Below are 19,485 nucleotides of genomic sequence, written 5' to 3' on the forward strand. Positions count from 1 at the left end.
GGTCCACCGTGATTCAAGGACCCACAGAGACCGCATTCTCCACAATAAGAAATTACTCATCCATGCAATTCCACAAGAGCGTTTAAACTAGATTAAACTATGAAATGTATTTTGTCGAGGGTTTAGAAGTGAATTTCGTCTTATCAAATACCTCACTACTTTCGCTAAACTGGAGCGTCACTTCTCACTTCATTGATGCTTTTAGCGCATGGGTTCTAGAATCAACTGCCGAGCGCATGCTCTGTGGGTAAGATCCGGGTTTTGGACAGGATGAACGCCAATTTCCAAGATGGCGGCGGAGGGAGGAGGGAAGGAGATGAACGAAATTAAAACTCAATTCACCACTCGGGAAGGTGTCTATAAACTCCTCACTCACTCCGAATATAGCCGCCCTAACAGGGTGCCTTTCAATTCACAGGGCTCGAATCCGGTGAAAGTCTCCTTCGTGAACGTCAACGACCAGTCCGGCAACGGCGACAGAATCTGTTTCAATGTGGGCCGGGAACTGTATTTTTATATCTACAAAGGCGTAAGAAAGGTACATAGCACTCAGGTGACAATGCCTGTATTATCAAGAAGTGAATGTGTGTGTTCAAACGCATAGCAATTTGCTGTCCAGTATGGTATTTTCACTGACGTGCGCAGATAGCCAGACTAGGCCACTTAGCTATGGTGGCTAGCTAGCTAGCATCGCCACAGTTTGTTTTGCCCGCACCTTGTGGAGATATGCTGGTTTACATGTCACCCACCCACCTACTTAGCTATCTAGCTGGCCAGTTAACCAGTTCAATTCAAGTGAAGGGCCCTCCTTCTGTTATGGTGGACTGTTTACGCATAGGCATGAGATTACTCTTGTGTGATGCCTATTTGCTCTATATGAATATGAACGATTTAACCTTGGAGTGTGGGCAAAGGTTCGTGCCCGTCTTCAGTTCTGACATGTTGATTGACATCTGTAGTTTCAGAATATGTTAAATAAGACACGTTTCCTCGTTGACAGTGTATTTTGACGTTAGTGATAATTAACTAGTTGTGTTTTTAGTGCTCTTGTTTAATTGATTCTGCACAGGTTTTTTGCAATCATAGAATAGTTGACCATTGTGTAGCAAGCTAGTTATGTGTGCTATGCTGCTGGTACTTCAAGGCCGCAAAGTCAGCGTTGTACAGTATTGTGGATGTGTGTTAGGTTGGAAGTAAACTGTGTTTGTTGATTCGGGATGATGATGTCATGCAAGTGATCTGTCTGGTTCTGACAGTGGTGGTGATGCAACATTTGGGGATGTCACTGCATCGAGCTGTATGCTTGTTTACGGTATCTAGTGACGAYGATGATGATCATATGTCTGATCCACACATTTCTAAACTTGTTCAAAACATAAAATAAGTTAAACTTAGACCATTATCAGACACCAGTAAATAATCCATTGGCTGCTAGGGGCTTTCTAGTGTTATGATGAGGAAGATGTTTTACCACTTCCAGGACTTACTGTGTTGGCCTAGTTGGTTTTAAAGGTCCAATGCAGCTGTTTTTATCACAATAACAAATCATTTCTGGCTAACAATTATGTTTCTTACTGTGATTGTTTTCAATTAAAATTGTCAAAAAGAAACAAGTAGCTTTTTGTAAAAAGCTATTTCTCATGCAAGAATTTTGCACGAGTAGTCTTCAGTGAGGGACCTAATTGGAGGAGCTGAATGGGAAGGATATGTAACTAGAAAATTAGCTGTTATTGGGAACTCTTTGTTATTGGTCTATTAACTTTAACTGCCTGGTGATGTTGCCAGGCAGACCAAAACAATAATAAATTCCCCCTCCCTTGAGCATCCCATTGGTTCCTGCATGAACGCCCCCCTTTCGAGCACGGCATCTTCATGCTTGTGTGACACTAATGGTATTCTGTATTTTCCCTAATTGTCCTTGCTGCTAAAATGTGGCTTAAAAGGAAAATAAAAGTATCTGCTGTGTACCAGAGTCTTCCTAGCTAGCAAAGTGTCTGTCCTTCTCTCCAGCCTGCTGAACACCTGCCCCTTGCTGTCGTTAACAGAACTGCAGGAAAGCAGTGCCTGACAGGTGGGGGCGAAGGACACTGTCTACCATTGTCCTAGCTAGCCTCTTCTGTGGGGTTTATGGGCTGTTGGCATCCAACGTTATAGTGCATTACCGCCACCTACTGTACTGGATGCACCCCCCAAGTATTATTCCAACCTCCTAGTGTGCAAATATACACTGAACAAAAATATAAATGCAACATGTAAAGTGTTGGTTTCATGAGATTAAATAAAATGAAACAGAAATGTATCATATGCACAAAAAGCTTATTTTTCTGCACAAATTTGTTTACAACCTTGCTAGTAAGCATTTCTCCATTGCCATGATAATCCTCCCACCTGAGGAATATGATTTTATTTAATTACCATTATTTAACTAGGCAAGTCACTTAAGAACAAATTCTAATTTCCAATGACAGCCTAGGAACAGTGGGTTAACTGCCTTGTTCAGGGGCAGAACGACAGATTTTGACCTTGTCAGCTCAGGGATTCAATCTAGCAACCTTTCATTTACTGGCCCAACGCTCTAACCACTAGGCTACCTGCCGCCCCATGAAGAAGCTGATTAAACGGCATGATCATTACACAGGTGTATCTTATGCTGGGGACAATAAAGACCACTCTAAAATGTGCTGTTTTGTCACACAACACACAATGCCACAGATGTCTCAAGTTGAGGGAGTGTGAAAATTACATGCTGACTGCAGGAATGTCCACCAGAGCTGTTGCCAGATGATTGAATGTTCATTTCACTACCCCTAAGTTGCCTCCAACGTTGTTTTAGAGAATTTGGCAGTATGTCCAACCGGCCTTACCACCGCAGACCATGTGTATGGCTTCGTGTGGGAAAGTGGTTTGCTGATGTCAACATTGTGATCAGAGTGCCCCATGGTGGCAGTGGGATTATGGTAAGGGTTGGCAGAAGCTACGGACAACGAACACAATTGCCTCACAGAGATCCTGAGGCCCGTTGTCGTGCCATTCCACCGCCATTACCTCATGTTTAATCCCCATATCGCAAGGATTTCTACACAATTCCTGAAAGCTGAAAATGTCCCAGTTCTGCCATGACTTCCATACGCAAACATGTCACCCACTGAGCATGTTTGGTATGCTCTGGATCGACCTGTACGACAGCGTGTTCCAGTTCCCGCCAATATCCAGCAAGTTCGCACAGCCATTGAAGATGAGTGGGACAACATTCTACAGTCCACAATCAACAGCCTGACCAACTCGATGCAAAGGAGATGTTTCATGCAGCAAGAAGCAAAATGTGGTCACACCAGATACTGACTGGTTTTCTGATCCATGCCTCTACTTTTTAAACTTTTTTTTTTAAAGGTATCTGTGACCAACAAATGCATATCTGCATTCCCAGTTATGTGAAATCCATAGATAAGGGCCTAATGCATTTTTCTACATTTGTAAAAACTATGAAATAACACATGGAATCATGTAGTAACCAAAAAACTGTTAAACAAATCAAAATGTTATTTTAGATTCTTCAAAGTAGCCACCCTTTGCTTTTGACAGCTTTGCACACTTGCCATTCTCTCAACCAACTTCACCTGGAACTTCCCACATATGTTGAGCACTTGTTGGCTGCTTTTTCTTCACTCTGCAGTCCAACTCATCCCAAACCCTCTCAATTAGGTTGAGGTCAGGTGATTGTGGAGGCCAGGTAATCTGATGCATCACTACATCACTCTCCTTCTTGGTCAAGGAGGTGTGTTGGGTAACTTTTTAAAATTAACTAGGCAAGTCCGTTAACAATTTCTTATTTCCGATCACGGCCTAGGAACAGTGGGTTAACTGCCTTGTTCAGGGGCAGAACGACAGATTTTTACCTCGTCAACTCAGGGATTTGATCTGGCAACCTTTCGGTTACTGACCCACCGCTCTAACCACTAGGCTACCTGCCACCCCTCATTGTCCTGTTGAATAACAAATTATAGTCCCACTAACTGCAACCCAGATGGCATGGCGTATCGCTGCAGAATGCTGTTTAAGTGTGCCTTGAATTCTAAATAAATCGCAGACAGTGTCACCAGCAAAGCACCATCACACCTCCGCCATTCTTCACGGTGGAAACCACACATGCTGAGATCATCCATTCACCTACTCTGCGTCTCACAAAGACACTGCGGTTGGAACCAAAAATCTCACATTTGGACTCATCAGACCATAGGACAGGTTTCCATCGCTCGTGTTTCTTGGCCCAAGCAAGTCTCTTCCTCTTATTGGTGTCCTTTTAGTAGTGGTTTCTTTGTAGCAATTGGACCATGAAGGCCTGATTTCACGAAGTCTCCTCTGAACAGTTGATGTAGAGATGTGTCTGTTACTTGAACTCTCTGAAGCTGGGAACTCCTAATGAACTTATCCTCTGCAGCAGAAGTAACTCTGGGTCTTCCTTTCCTGTGGCTGTCCTCATGAGAGGCAGTTTCATCATAGCGCTTGATGGCTTTTGCACATTTTTATTTATTTAACTAGGCAAGTCAGTTAAGATCAAATTCTTATTTACAATGACGGCCTACCAAATGGCAAAAGGCCTTCTGCGGGGCTGCGATTAAAAATAAATAAAATATAGGACAAAACACACATCACGACAAGAAAGAACACAACACTACTACATAAGAGAGACCTAAGATGACAACACAGAATGGCAGCAACACATGACAACAGCATGGTAGCAACTAGAGGTCGACCGATTATGATTTTTCATACCAATTATTGGAGGACCAAAAAAAAAACGATACCGATTTTAATTTATTTGTAATATTGCCAATTACAACAATACTGAATGAACACTTATTTTAACTTAATATAATACATCAATAAAATCAATTTAGCTCAAATAAATAATGAAACATGTTCAATTTGGTTTAAATAATGCAAAAACAAAGTGTTGGAGAAGAAAGTAAAAGTGCAATTTATGCCATGTAAGAAAGCTAACGTTTAAGTTCCTTGCTCAGAACATGAGAACATATGAAAGCTGGTGGTTCCTTTTAACATGAGTCTTCAATATTCCCAGGTAAGAAGTTTTAGGTTGTAGTTATTATAGGAATTATAGGACTATTTCTCTCTATACGATTTGTATTTCATATACCTTTGACTATTGGATGTTCTTATAGGCACTTTAGTATTGCCAGTGTAACAGTATAGCTTCCATCCCTCTCCTCGCCGCTACCTGGGCTCGATCCAGGAACACATTGACAACAGCCACCCTCGAAGCAGCGTTACCCATGCAGAGCAAGGGGAACAACTACTCCAAGTCTGAGAGCGAGTGACGTTTGAAACGCTATTAGCGCGCACCCGCTAACTAGCTAGCCATTTCACATCGGTTACACCAGCCTAATCTCGGGAGTTGATAGGCTTGAAGTCATAAACAGCACAATGCTTGGAGCATTGCGAAGAGCTGCTGGCAAAACGCACGAAAGTGCTGTTTGAATCAATGCTTACGAGCCTGCTGGTGCCTACCATCGCTCAGACTGCTCTATCAAATCATAGACTTAATTATAACATAATACCACACAGAAATATGAGCCTTAGGTCATTAATATGGTCGAATCCGGAAACTATCCTCTCGAAAACAAAACGTTTATTCTTTCAGTGAAATACGGAACTGTTCCGTATGTTATCTAACGGGTGGCATCCATAAGTCTAAATATTCCTGTTACATTGCACAACCTTCAATGTTATGTCATAATTTGAGCCAGGCGGCCCAAACTGTTGCATGCTGAATCTGCGTGCAATGAACGCAAGAGAAGTGACACAATTTCACCTGGTTAATTTTGCCTGCTCACCTGGATTTCTTTTAGCTAAATATGCAGGTTTAAAAATATATACTTCTGTCTATTGATTTTAAGAAAGGCATTGATGTTTATGGTTAGGTACACGTTGGAGCAACGACCGTCCTTTTTCGCGAATGCGCACCGCATCGATTATATGCAAAGCAGGACACGCTATATCATCAACCATGTGTAGTTATAACTAGGGATTATGATTGATTGATTGTTTTTTATAAGATAAGTTTAATGCTAGCTAGCAACTTACCTTGGCTTCTTACTGCATTCGCGTAACAGGCAGGCTCCTCGTGAGGCAGGTGGTTAGAGCGTTGAACTAGTTAACCGTAAGCTTGCAAGATTGAATCCCTGAGCTGACAAGGTAAAAATCTGTCGTTCTGCCCCTGAACAAGGCAGTTAACCCACCGTTCCTAGGCCGTCATTGAAAATAAGAATGTGTTCTTAACTGACTTGCCTAGTTAAATAAAGGTGTAAAAATAAAATAAAAACGGCAAAATCGGCGTCCAAAAATTCAGATTTCCTATTGTTATGAAAACTTGAAATCGGCCCTAATTAATCGGCCATTCCAATTAATCGGTCGACCTCTAGTAGCAACACAACATGGCAGCTCACAACATGTTAGCAGCACAAAACAGGGTAAAAACATTGTTGGGCACAGACAACAGCACAAAGAGCAAGAAGGTAGAGACAACAATACATCACGCAAAGCAGCCACAACTGTCAGTAAGAGTGTTCATGATTTAAGTCTTTTTGAATGAAGAGATTGAGATAAATTGTCCAGTTTGAGTGTTTGTTGCAGCTAGCTGAGGCGAACTGAAAATCCGAGCGACCCAGGGATGAGTGTGCTTTGGGAACCTTTAACAGAATGTGACTGGCAGAATGGGTGTTGTATGTGGAGGATGAGGGCTGCAGTAGATATCAGATAGGGGGGAGTGAGGCCTAAGAAGGTTTCGTAAATAAGCAACAACCAGTGGCAGGGCTCTACGCTGAGATTTTTTTTGAGGAGCACATGTGCACCTCAGTTGAAAAATGTAGGAGCACATGAAAAAATCTCCTGAAGAGGCTATCCCTTTTCATTTATTTTTGTTGCACTAAATGTTATCCAAGTACTGTAGGGTCACTGGCGCTCCCAAATAAAATTGTCAGGTAGCACAGCAAAATATTTAGGAGCAGATGTGACCAAAATGGTAGCACCATAGAGCCCTGAGTGGGTCTTGAGACGGGTATACAGAGATGACTAGTTTACAGAAGAGTATAGGCTTTTGCGAATGCATTTGAAGAAACTTTCAAAGCTGTTAATTTTCCGCATTGACTGACCTTGACGTCTTAAAGTGATGATGGACTGTCATTTCTCTTCGCTTATTTGAGCTGTTCTTGCAATAATGTGGACTTGGTGTTATACCAAATAGGGCTATCTTCGGTATACCACACCTACCACAGCACAAATTATTGGCTCAAATTCATTAGAGAAATTCCACAAATTCACCTTTAACAAGGCACACCTGTTAACTGAAATGGGTTCCAGGGGACTACATCATGAAGCTGGTTGAGAGAATGCCATGAGTGTGCAAAGCTCTCATCAAGGCAAAGGGTGGCTACTTTGAAGAATCTCAAATATAACATATATTTTGATTTGTTTAACAGTTTTTTTTTGGTTACTACATGATTCCGTAAATTGGAGGGGGAAAAAACTATTATAAATTTTAGAATAAGGCTGTAACATAACAAAATGTGGAAAAAGTCAGGGGGTCTGAATACTTTCCAAAGGCACTGTAAAACACAGGAAAATCATGTTTTTGACTGCACTGCCCATTTAACATGGGGGACTTGTGGGCCACTTCTTGGATGGAGTAGATCTGTGTGGGAGATTGTAAGATATTTTAACACTTGTCACCAAGTTTTGTAAGTGTTCCTGACAAATAAATGGTCTACTGACCTTGTCACAATTGGCACAAAACCTTTTGTATAAGAGGGTCTGGATGTTGCTTTGGAGGCCTCTGTGCCCTGTCTGGAAAATAATTTAAGGGACAGACTGGTTTAATGCATCATAAAGGCCTACTTCTTCACTGAGTTCACTCCTGTCACCTTGTCATTTCCTGTAAACAGTGCTCTCTTAGCCCAGGTTGGTAAGATTGGCAAACCTGCCCTCCCCAGGACTGGACTCAGCAGGTCTCTATGTAGTCCTTCCTGTAGTCAGTGAAGCATACATGAAGGGTATACCACAAGCCAGCTAACTAGCTTAAATCTTCTGATATAACTTTTTATTTTTGAGAGAGAAGCTTGAAATGTGTGTGGTCTAAATGATGAAACAAACTATAACACATCTAAGTTTAGCTTTTTTTAATTAAGAAGAAAACCAATAGTTATTTCTGCAGTCTTATTGGAGTTAGCCACATAACTCATTGATCTTGTTTTGTAGAACACCCCTAGGTATAGGGATGCAGAGCTACTGCCAGTTGATTGGTTTTGAGGGTGCTGTTTGGTTTTATCACAAATTGTGCGTTTTTTATATATATATATAGTGAATGTTCCCACTCTGGTCTTGCCATGTGCGCTCTAGCCAACCGCTCGCAGACAGTGCGATATAGCCTAGGCCTACATGATTAGGTTATTATGGACAAAAGAGCGAGATTCTTTTTATTTGTCAATCGCCAGCCAAGCATTGATTATCATGTCACCAGAATAAGACCCTTGATATTTATTGGAAAGGAGCATGAAGCTCATTACCGTGCATTTTTACTACCCTGTGAAGTTCATAATTTATTTCAGCTGTAGCGTAATAAACTGCATCTATTCCCAAGTCGTAGTGGGAGGACAACACAACACATCGTGTGACTCCAAGTTTACTTCGATATGATGGTTATTATATCAATATTTGCCCATAAAGGCATTTCTACCACCATTTCTCACATTATTCATTTTACAAAGATCCCACCTTGTCTAGTGTGTTTTTTGTTTTGTCGACGTTTGAAAAGTTTACTGACACATTTTCTGTTTCCGTCAGGCCTGTCGTGACTTTTTTTTGATCCAACATGTACTTTTACTTTACTTGCATAAAAAGGTTGGATGGAAACTAGGGATATGACAAAAATATATATTTTTCTTAACGTTTTAAGCGGCAATTTTTTTCTTTGATTTTCATTAAAACAATAACAAATTTTTCTAAAATTCACACTAATTCACAATGCTACTGCGCTGCTGCCAACAACGGGTTGGGTCTCACGGTGCGTCCCTTTCAAATGCAACTGTACTACCATCACTGTACCTCAGTTCCATCTCGCAAAGTTAGCATTTCCTTCTCATTTAACTTCTGAAAGCCATACAGGAATTCGCTGCTGTCGCTTGCCTCTCTCTGCCATTTGTCCAACTGTTAACGACGGTGACGTAGTGGTAGAAAGTCGACTCCAAAATCATTTATTCCTCTAATCATTGCACGTCTACTCCCATTTCTGAGTGTCAGGATTCGATTCCGCTACGAATCGACTCTTACGATTTAAGTATTTTTGGAAAGGAGGAGACTGATTAGTTGCTGTACTTCCGAGAACACAAACACTCACAGCTTTCATAGCGAGCAATGAGGGACTGACATTCTGACCACACCGCTCGCGTCGCAAAATAAATGTACATGTTATTCAATCACTGCACCCACACTGCTCGTGCGCGCCAAACAAAGCGTCTGCGTTGCCAAACGCTAAAATAGTAGTCAGTTCTATTTGTGACGCTGAACATGGTGGAAGTCCTGCCTCTCCCATCTACTCATTGGTTCATAGAAGCATATACCCACGTGCCATCTCCTCATTAGTTATACCCACGTGGGTGATTGAAAAATTAACTGAGGTCGGTCGGTCGGTTGTGGTAATACACCTATTATGAAAGTTAGATGCCAATCGCCATATAAAGTCCAAAAAGGAAAAATCCTGGAAGGTGGAGAGATGACTAGAAACAAATCGGTTGACTGTTTTATTTGTGGATTAATTGTCGGAGTAGAGGACCTTATGCATTTCAGGTAAAATAACTCAACGTTTATATCCCAGGACAAATTAGCTAGCAACTGCAAGCTAGCTAGCTAAATTGACATAAATGTTTAATGCTTTCGACCTGTCCCCAAATTAAGATAATTGGTTCAGAGTTTGTTTTGATATTTCAATCTGCCTGCTGTGATCGCATTTGGTGTGGGGGGGGACAAAATCAATTTGCGCACTATGGTGGACGCGTTTGGGCATGGTGTGAGAGTAAGGGGAGGGGCACAACAGGCAGGTCGGCCACCAGGCAGGCAGACAGAACCGCGCACTAGGCCTATATATCAGCAATCTAAGCTGTATCTCGCAATGGAATGAAGTATCTCACAATTTCTTGGCTTGCAATTTCAGTAAAGCAGGGCCTATCAATGAATAGGCTACGATATTCTACACGCAACAGACCGAAGACTGAACACACACTCGTGTCATTAGCGAAGAGAAAGAGCAGGGGTGTAATTATTAGTCCAAACCAGTGGTCACCAATCAGTCAATCGCCAAACATTTCTATAATTTTTTTTTTTTTTTTACGGATTAAGTATTATTAGTTTTGCGGTAGGTGTACTGAATTCAGCTGCCCTGCGTGCTAGGTAGTAAAAGTGTTCCCATTTTGAGCTATTTAATCTGTCTGAATGTAGAAACTTCTACCCGGAAGGCCGGGAGAGCAAATCAAGTGCCCCTATAGGCCTACTGCTGGCTAATCAGATCACCATGTCTGCAGCTTCCACGAGCCCATAGCAAAGTTGATACTGACATTTCTAAACTTTTAAAAACATGACTAGAGACTGTCAACTAATACCGCAAAGAACAGCTGTTTTTCTGAGTGACTGAATGTTTACATTTTTTTTCAGCACTGTCAACACTTATATAAGCCAGAAAATGCGCTTCTCCCTATCCACTCCCGCTACAAAGATTGGCTTATGTTATTAGCGGCTTGTCTTTTTTAATATTGAGGAATATTTCATGTTCTCTGGTGATAGGAGTAAGAACATGAATTCATGCATGAGGCAGAAATAATGAAATGTGGTGCAAGACGGTGGCCCCTTTTTGGTCAGTCTCAGTGGAGGAAACGAGAGCTGAGAAACGGTGAGGCTGACTATCAGATGCAGGCACAATCAGTCCAGTAAAATTAAAAGGAATTATTTCAGTTTTTGCTCACTCAGCTGGCCTGCACAAACCTAATTGCTACAGAACGGTTTTTAATAGGTTATTAAAGGTACAATATACAGAATTTGCTCCGCCATTTCCTGGTTGCTAAAATTCTAATAGTTTACCCAATTTCGGTTTGTGACAAAACAAGCAGTGTGTAGATAATCATTGTACCATCTAAACCCATGTGAAATATTTTTTTCAATAATCTGCTTTTTGAAGCTGGTACACAAAACCGAAAGTAAAATACGCATAAACCAAACTTAAGAACCTGAAGCATAGAAAGTGCACATAGAACATATTTACCGCTTCTTAGACTTGCTATTAATGAGTGACAGATCTATAGCTCACATTTCTATGTGAATTTGGTTGTGTCGCCCAAAAAGTGACTTATTGAGCGGTAGATCTCGGCCTCCATTTTGAAAAGTGATCTCGGCTCAAAACATTTTGCAACTAAAAGGAGAATTTCTATTGGATAAATGCTGGTAGGTTGCTCCCTGTTTGCTTCCGTTTAAGAAACGGTTTGCAACAGAATCGGCATAATGAATACGCCCCAGGCGAGCCGGTGCGAGGAAGGGGCAGGCAGAAAAAGCTGTGATGTGAATATGTCTTGATAATCTGTCTAGCATGCCTTGCAAATTTACCAAAGTAGCCTAAAGTTATATTTAAATTACACAATTTCCCCCAGGACTTATAGGCTATCGTCTAGTTAGGCTGTAACACGGAAAATCATGTTTTGTGATAACTGCACTATTTACATTTTTCTTTCATGTTAAAGATCACACTTTTGTTTAAGTTTTTTACTTTAAAATGTTCACACCCCTAATAGAAACCTGGTTATTGACATTAATTTTCAATCACTCACTGTCATCACTCATGCTGGAGCTCGGAGTTAGCAGGTCTGACAGAGCATTTATGGTGCTCCCTGTTGTGGCTCTTGGTGTGTGTGATTGAATTTGTCATGGTGTCTTTCATCTGAGGGTACACAGATCAGCAAGATCTGATCCTGAGTGGAACTCTGAATTTTCCTCTCAGACGTAGGCTTGGCCTCATCAATTGCCTGTCTTTTGTGTGTTTTGAATGAGTTTCACATGACATGAGTTAAAGTTTAAAGTGCCATGGATAGAATAGGCCTATGGTCATTGGTTTGTCGAGGGCTTTGGAGCAGCATGGATTCTTGGCATATCAAAGTGTGCTGGCCATGCTCTGACAGATCTGTCAGCAGTCTTATAACAGCCATATAATCTCCCTCGCTGCCTCCGATGATCCTCCACTCAGTTGCATCACCAGGGTCTCAGACTGATTCCTACAGTATCATCCCTTGGGCCAGGAGTTTTTCTGAATTTCCTCAGAGAAGCTTAGGTAAAACTATGGCCAGGTGCTTTTCCTGGTCAGTTCACGTGGACAGGAAAAACTCTTGGCCTAATCGTCACCAATATAGCTACTTATCTTACAAGTGATAACCTAGCCTATACTTTCGGGGGGCCTCAAATCCAGTGATATGATTGTCCTTGGGCAGGTTCGACAGTGTTGCTACTTGCTAGGTTATGATTTTTTTAAACCGTGTGTGAGGGATGGTGGATCTGACTATGCATCCACATACCAGTATGTATTGTAAAAATACCGTCTATAATGATATGTGATAAAGAAATGAAAAATTGGAATACTTAAAAAAATTCAGCTTATTACGCTATACCGCAATAAACGTAAGTTCAAATGCTGAGACCATTGATTGCTTTTGACCAAGAAGTGATAGGTTGGCTCTCTGTCAGCACCATGTACAGCACCCTACACACTAAAGCAAGGCTGTTGAAAACTTAGGCTGGCTAAGGAAGTAATTTTATCATTCCATACCCTAGGTTTTTGCTGAAATGACACCGCTGGCTATACCACAAAGATTTTTTTTTAAATCAAACAGCTAGATTGTTTACCTTTTCAAACGATCCTCTGGAACTTCCTGAATAATCGATTATTCCATTCTCAATCTCCTTGTAAGATCCCCCTCAAATGCCAGTTGGGTTAGTTTTAGTTTTCCTTGGGTGTAGCATGCTTCTTCTGTGCTGACTGAACCCATTTGTCAAAGTGGAAAAGGAGTTCTCGCATGAAGCTGTGGATGCCCCAAAAGTCAATCCATGTGCAGTAAGCACGGTCGGCATAGCGGAGAGAGGCCCAGAGATTCGTTTGCAGGATATCAAGTGGGTCCATATGTCCTCATTGGCAGAAAAACTGGCAAGTGACACTAAACTCCGCTTCCACCAAATCTGTTTTGCTTAGATCCAGCAGTGGTTTCACCTTTTTCACATCTGGAAAGTCATGGCTCTCTAGGTCAAGGGCACACAGGGCCTCCACCAGTTGGCTGTTGCGTTCGCTGAATCATTCTGACATTTCACCAATGAACGCGTCCAAGAACAGTCTTTTTACACTCAGTCTTTTCTCTGTCCTCATGGCCTACTGTACTGCCCACCATGTATTGCTGGAGATTTGTACTTACATAACGTTGTCGTTTTCTTGGAGCTGGTGGTGAGTCAGTGCCACTGGCACGGAACTGTGCCCAAATGGTTTCGAACTCGCTGTCACACCTCAGCTTCTCAACACACTCCAACGCACTGCGGACCACTTTGACTCCAGTGTAAGGATCTGTTGCTTTTGCATGAAGTAATTTGTTTGGAGGATCGAGAAGACTGATTCTGTAACCATGGTGGCTGTAAATTTAAAGCCAGGGTCCGTCACTGCCTTCAGCAGCCCTGTAGCCTCGAGGCTTACTTCTGTGTTGTACAAACATGGGCATTCGATGTCACAGAGGACCTTCACAATGCTGTCAACTTTTAACAACCACTGACACAGTTGCCATGTGTCCCCTTCTCCTTTGGCTTTGTTTGAGTACTTTAGCGAAGCCAATTTCTGATATCCACCGTGGCAGATTAGCTGGTTCGAGCTAGCTAAATAGGCTAAGGCTAACACACAAAAAAAATATTAAATCTTTTTTTTTTTTTTTTTTTACAGCTAGCTAAGAAGCTAGCAATTCTGTAGTGGTGGGGCATGAGGCAGAGTTGAGAGAAGCAGCTTCAATAGTGACCTTGACCCCCCCCCCGCCCTTATAAATCTAAATCAAATATTACAGGTGGAGGCGTGTCATGTTATTCACTTAGCCTACCACAGATGAGAAGCGTTTTCCCCCCCGCTTTTTATGGAAACCCAAAGGAGTCCTACCTAACCCACCCCAGTGGCTTTCCATAGTCCCCCTATACACACCGCGGCACACGCTGTCCATGGTGCTGACGCAGCGGAGATACAGATTCTGTGCCAACTTGTCACTCAATCATTAGAACTTTTTTGCTATTTTTTTTTTATATTGGCATATAAAACTTCACTGAGGGGGCTAAGCCCCCGTTTGCCCCCTCGTGGATCCACGCCAGCATATATACTGATTGTTTCAAGCAAAACTACCAAACCTATTGGTGATGGAAAATCTGAGCAATCAAATAAAATCTAATGTAAGCCCTGATCAGCGTGTAACCTACATATAGTCAGATGAGTTGTCACCGGTGGTAGCTTAGGCTATTTTTATTCCGGTAAAACACAATTTAACACACATTTGATAAAAAAGAACCTATCAAATGACATTGGGTTGTCATCCGACTAATAAATCCTTATGTTCCCCAAGCCATTTTACAAACATTTTAATGCTGAAGGTGACGCGCAGATGTGCCAGATCAGGAATAGGCCTACCTCCTCATTGGTCAGCTCTCGACGCAGTGCATTTTGACTAGGCTACTGATATTGCCTGGGGTTGTTCGACATGAAAAATTATTTGTAGATCAATGACTGTCAACATAATGACATACTTAAGCTCGACACTGAAAGAGCGGACGCAGGCCGATGCAGTCGTATCTTAAACATTTGAACTGAGGACGTTGCTTATCGGTGGTGAATTGTTGCATCTCTACTAATATTGTTGCTATAGGGCAATTCCACGATATGGGAATTGTGCTGAGACTCTGATTTTTCACTTAAAATGTATGCCAAACAAAAAACATTGATTTCAAAGTTTAACAAACCATACAACTATGCACAAGGAATGCTTTTAACAATTTACACAAGCATTTTTACACAATCATTTACTGGAAGAACTGTGCAGATGCTAAGTTTGGTAACAGAATTTTGGTAAAATCTCTTCTTCTTTATGTGTCTTGCACAAACCAATAACCATAGGCCTATTCTATTCATGGTACTTTCCACAAACTCTGTTAAATATCTGCTCTGAATGAAGATTCAATGTATGCAGAAAGAGTGGGGTGTCAGATATGTCATGACAAATTGCCTTTGAAAAAATATATTTTTGTTATTGAACTACAGTAAGTGAAGTGGATTTACAACCACTAACGTAATTTCATCATAGGTCCCTGATCTGTACTATACAGAAATGCATAATTATGGATATGAATGTCACTTCATGGTGATGTATCCTAAATAGGTACACAAAGGTATAAATATGCAATATCCTCCTTTGCATGTTTTGGGTATTAGTCTACACTATTTTAATGAGCTCTGCCCCCAAACGAGATCAAATGTGTTTTGTCCGGACCGCACCAAATCTTCACCAATCATAGATGTCTGTTTCACAAGTTTGGACATCAAAGTACAGCACAGTAGAGTACAGTACATTATAGTATACTCAACTCTAGTGTGTGCTGTGTACTTTAGTGAGCTGTACTCTACTTTTCTTTACTGTGCTGTACTGTCCAAACTTGTGAACCCTACTGTGGTCTGTGACTACTATGATTTACCATTGTAGCCAATTCAATTGCAGAAATTCTGTTACCGATTTTTTGTTTAGAGAATTACATTACTGATTTTGTAATGGAATTTAGTTTTAATCGCTTAACAATTTAATAAACACATTTGCTATCAGTAAAAACACTTAACTAATTGAAAGGTCTACCTTGTTACTTCTGTGAACTTTCATTTATCTCCCTCATGAAGGAGAGCGATATGAAAATATCTTAAAGATATGTGGGTTTTTGGTAACGGAATTAAGGCTCAAGGCAACGTTTCTTAAATGCTGGAGAATAATTTATTTTTTTAAGATAATAATAATAATACCTTTTTAAGACTTTTTCTGGTAGATGTTTTCTAAGACCCGTTTTCCATCTGTTTGACCAGAAATCCATGCCTTTGATTATTCCAAGTTTTTAGGATGGAAAATGGTTGAACAATTTATATGTACCTTAATTCCTCAACATTATAGACTCTTCGCTTTCATTTGACACCCAATTTGACGTTCTCCTATGAACTTCACATGTTGGTGATCATGGGTCCTTTTACATGGAAATGATACAATTTCTCATTAGGTCAATGATTATCTGCAAGTGTTATATAGACAGGAGGAATGGTTTTGTAAAATAACTGAGGTGTATGTTCAAGATAATTGCTGTACCTGTGAGTCAGACTTTGTGTCCTGTGTTTCTCCACGTTTGTAGGCGGCTGACCTGAGCAAGCCCATAGACAAGAGGATATACAAAGGAACGCAGCCCACGTGTCATGACTTCAACCCCCTCACAGCCACAGCGGAGAGCGTCTCCCTGCTCGTGGGTTTCTCGGCCGGCCAGGTGCAGCTCATTGACCCAATCAAGAAGGAGACCAGCAAGCTCTTCAATGAGGAGGTAGGTTTAACAGAGTTTACTTTAGCCAAGCTGGCTAAGATGGGTGTCCTGTGGTTGAATATCAATGTATGTTGTTGACTGCCTATTGGGAGGAAACTGTTTTCTAATGCAAAATGAGAGTAAAGGTTCTGTTCCAATATCCAATGTATTAGGCATGCATTTAAGTGTAACGCAAGTGTTGATATCTTGTTTGAATGCATGTCTGACACTTGAGTTATTTGTCTCTCGCTGACAAGCCACTGTCTCCCCCTCTCTCCCTCAGAGACTGATAGACAAGTCTCGTGTGACATGTGTACGGTGGGTTCCGGGCTCAGAGAGCCTCTTCCTAGTGGCCCACTCCAGCGGCAGCCTGTACCTGTACAACGTAGAGCACACCTGTGGTACCACGCCACCCCACTACCAGCTCCTCAAACAGGGCGATGGCTACGCCGTGCACACCTGCAAGAGCAAGTCGGCCCGCAACCCCCTACTGCGCTGGACAGTAGGTGAGGGGGCGCTGAACGAGTTTGCATTCTCCCCCGATGGGAAGTTCCTTGCGTGCGCCAGCCAGGACGGCTTCCTGCGCGTGTTTGGTTTTGACGCAGCCGAGCTGCACGGCACAATGAAGAGCTACTTTGGCGGGTTGTTGTGCGTGTGCTGGAGCCCAGACGGACGATACATAGTGGCCGGGGGGGAGGACGACCTAGTGACCGTCTGGTCCTTCTCAGACTGCAGGGTGATCGCCAGGGGCCACGGCCACAAGTCGTGGGTGAGCGTGGTGGCGTTTGATCACTGTACTACCAGCGTGGAGGACAGCGACCCACCTGCCGAGTTCAGTGGGAGCGACGAGGAGTTCCACGAGCAGATCCACTTTGGAGGGGGGCGGGACCGGGCCAATAGCTCCCAATCACATCTCTCCAAGAGGAACTCTACAGACGGCAGGCCAGTCAGCGTGACCTATCGCTTCGGCTCGGTGGGCCAGGACACCCAGCTGTGTCTGTGGGACCTGACTGAGGACATCCTGTTTCCCCACCTGCCCCTGTCACGTACCAGAACTCACACGAACGTCATGAGTTCCACCAGCCCCCCGGCTACTGGGGCGGCCACTACTAATACTACTACTACTACTGCTGCTGCTGCTACTACCACTACTACTACTACTACTACTACTACTGCTACTACTACTACTACTCCTACTAACCCACCCGGTACCAATGGCAACAATACAGTGAGCAGTAGTAGTGGTAACAGTGGCGGCCCCGCTAACTCGCTCCCCGCCCCCCTGCCGCGCTCCAACAGCCTGCCACACTCCTCCGGCCCCGCAGGGGGCAGCACCACGCCTAACTGCCACACGAGCAGCAGCAAAGGAAGCAGCATCATCGACAGCACCTTCATCGCCACGGGCGTCAGCAAGTTCGCTACACTGTCGCTGCACGACACACGTAAGGAGCGCCACGAGAAGGACCACAAACGCAACCACAGCATGGGCCACATCAGCAGCAAGAGCAGCGACAAGCTCAACCAACTGAGCTCTGCGGCGCGGACGGCCAAAGCAGATGCCGCTAAGACTCTGGGCACGCTGCTGTGCCCGCGCATGGAGGAGGTTCCTCTGCTGGAGCCGCTGGTGTGTAAGAAGATCGCTCATGAAAGACTCACTGTGTTAATCTTCCTGGAGGACTGTCTGGTCACAGCCTGCCAGGAGGGCTTCATTTGCACATGGGCGAGGCCCGGTAAAGTGGTGAGTCTGTTACAACCCCTAACCACTAGACATATGGGCCAGGCCTTGGAAAGTGGTGAGTCTTAACCCCAAGCCACTTTCAACCCCAGACACTTCAGTTTGACATCTAACACCTAGACTAGACACTTCTCATAAATCTCTGAAAATGATTGAGTGAGTTGGGGTTTGCGACGCAGCATCCTCTTTTGGCCACTGTGATTCGCTTACAAGGGTGATTATCAATCCAGGATCTTAATTAGATTTTCTTTATGATGATGAAAACGTACCGTTTCCCCTCAATTACCTAAGTTTGAATTCAAATTGTTTTACCGTTCTGAGTGTCCAAAAACCATCTCTTCTCCTCTAACTCATTCCCCTCTGCTCTCTTCCTCCACAGGGCTTACTATCATCTCAGAACCCGGCCAACTCTCCTAGTGGGACTGTTGTATAGCCCTGGTGCTGGTGCTGCTAAACTAAACCGAGCTCCAACAGACCACAGACAAGACGGGACAGGATGACCTGGCCACACCTCGCCACAGCCCTGCAGCGCTGTTCTCTCTCTCTCTCACACACCTTCATCACAATCACCACTACTGAAGCTCTTTTTGTTCTGCTAATCTTTAGATAGAAAGATGGATAGGTAACGTGGGCCATTGAGGGTAGATGGGTTGGCCCACAGTCTGAAAAGAGTGTAAAGGATCATGTGAAAGGTGCAGAATGCTTGAAATCGTCCAGGAGGATTTAAAGCGTTGTTCAGAGAGGGAGGCTGGCTGCGATGTGTTTACTTTGTTTTCACCTCCCTCCCTCTCTCAACATTCTCTTTCCCGGTCCAAAAACAACCCCTGTAAAAAGCTACAGCTTGTTTTCAGACTGTGCTTGTCTCTAATAGCGTGGCCTCCTCCAGAAACCACCCCTAGCCACTACTACCCCCTAGGCACTTAATGTAGATCTGAAAGACCTTGGATAGGTTTAATCAATATGGTAGTAGGCACATTTCTCCACTATTCAGTCCTCTCAGATCTAGCCTAGGTATTAGGGGCTAGGTGTTGTCTTGGGACAGGTGCTATCTCGTTTAGCTAGTTCCTCATCCATGACTAACCCTGGTGGAG

At 42.9% G+C, this 19,485-nt stretch overlaps 1 protein-coding gene across 1 annotated transcript; it reads left to right on the forward strand.

Annotated features, from left to right (window-relative positions):
* Positions 1-228: 228 nt before the first annotated feature.
* On the forward strand, positions 229-19,183 carry LOC111954426 (WD repeat-containing protein 20). Its single transcript, XM_023974163.3, has 4 exons — positions 229-538; positions 16,498-16,680; positions 16,943-18,397; positions 18,774-19,183. Exons 1-4 carry the CDS (start codon positions 290-292, stop codon positions 18,825-18,827), a joined length of 1,941 nt encoding a protein of 646 aa, XP_023829931.1. The 5' UTR covers positions 229-289; the 3' UTR covers positions 18,828-19,183.
* Positions 19,184-19,485: the final 302 nt, after the last annotated feature.

Source organism: Salvelinus sp. IW2-2015, linkage group LG28 (genome assembly GCF_002910315.2).
Source record: "Salvelinus sp. IW2-2015 linkage group LG28, ASM291031v2, whole genome shotgun sequence".
NCBI lineage: Eukaryota > Metazoa > Chordata > Actinopteri > Salmoniformes > Salmonidae > Salvelinus > Salvelinus sp. IW2-2015.

Coding starts and splice junctions, on each gene's coding strand:
- LOC111954426 (XM_023974163.3), top strand. CDS start 290: ATGGCGGCGGAGGGAGGAGGGAAGGAGATGAACGAAATTAAAACTCAA. Junction 16,681..16,942: donor GCAAGCTCTTCAATGAGGAG/GTAGGTTTAACA, acceptor TCTCTCCCTCAG/AGACTGATAGACAAGTCTCG. Junction 18,398..18,773: donor GGGCGAGGCCCGGTAAAGTG/GTGAGTCTGTTA, acceptor CTTCCTCCACAG/GGCTTACTATCATCTCAGAA.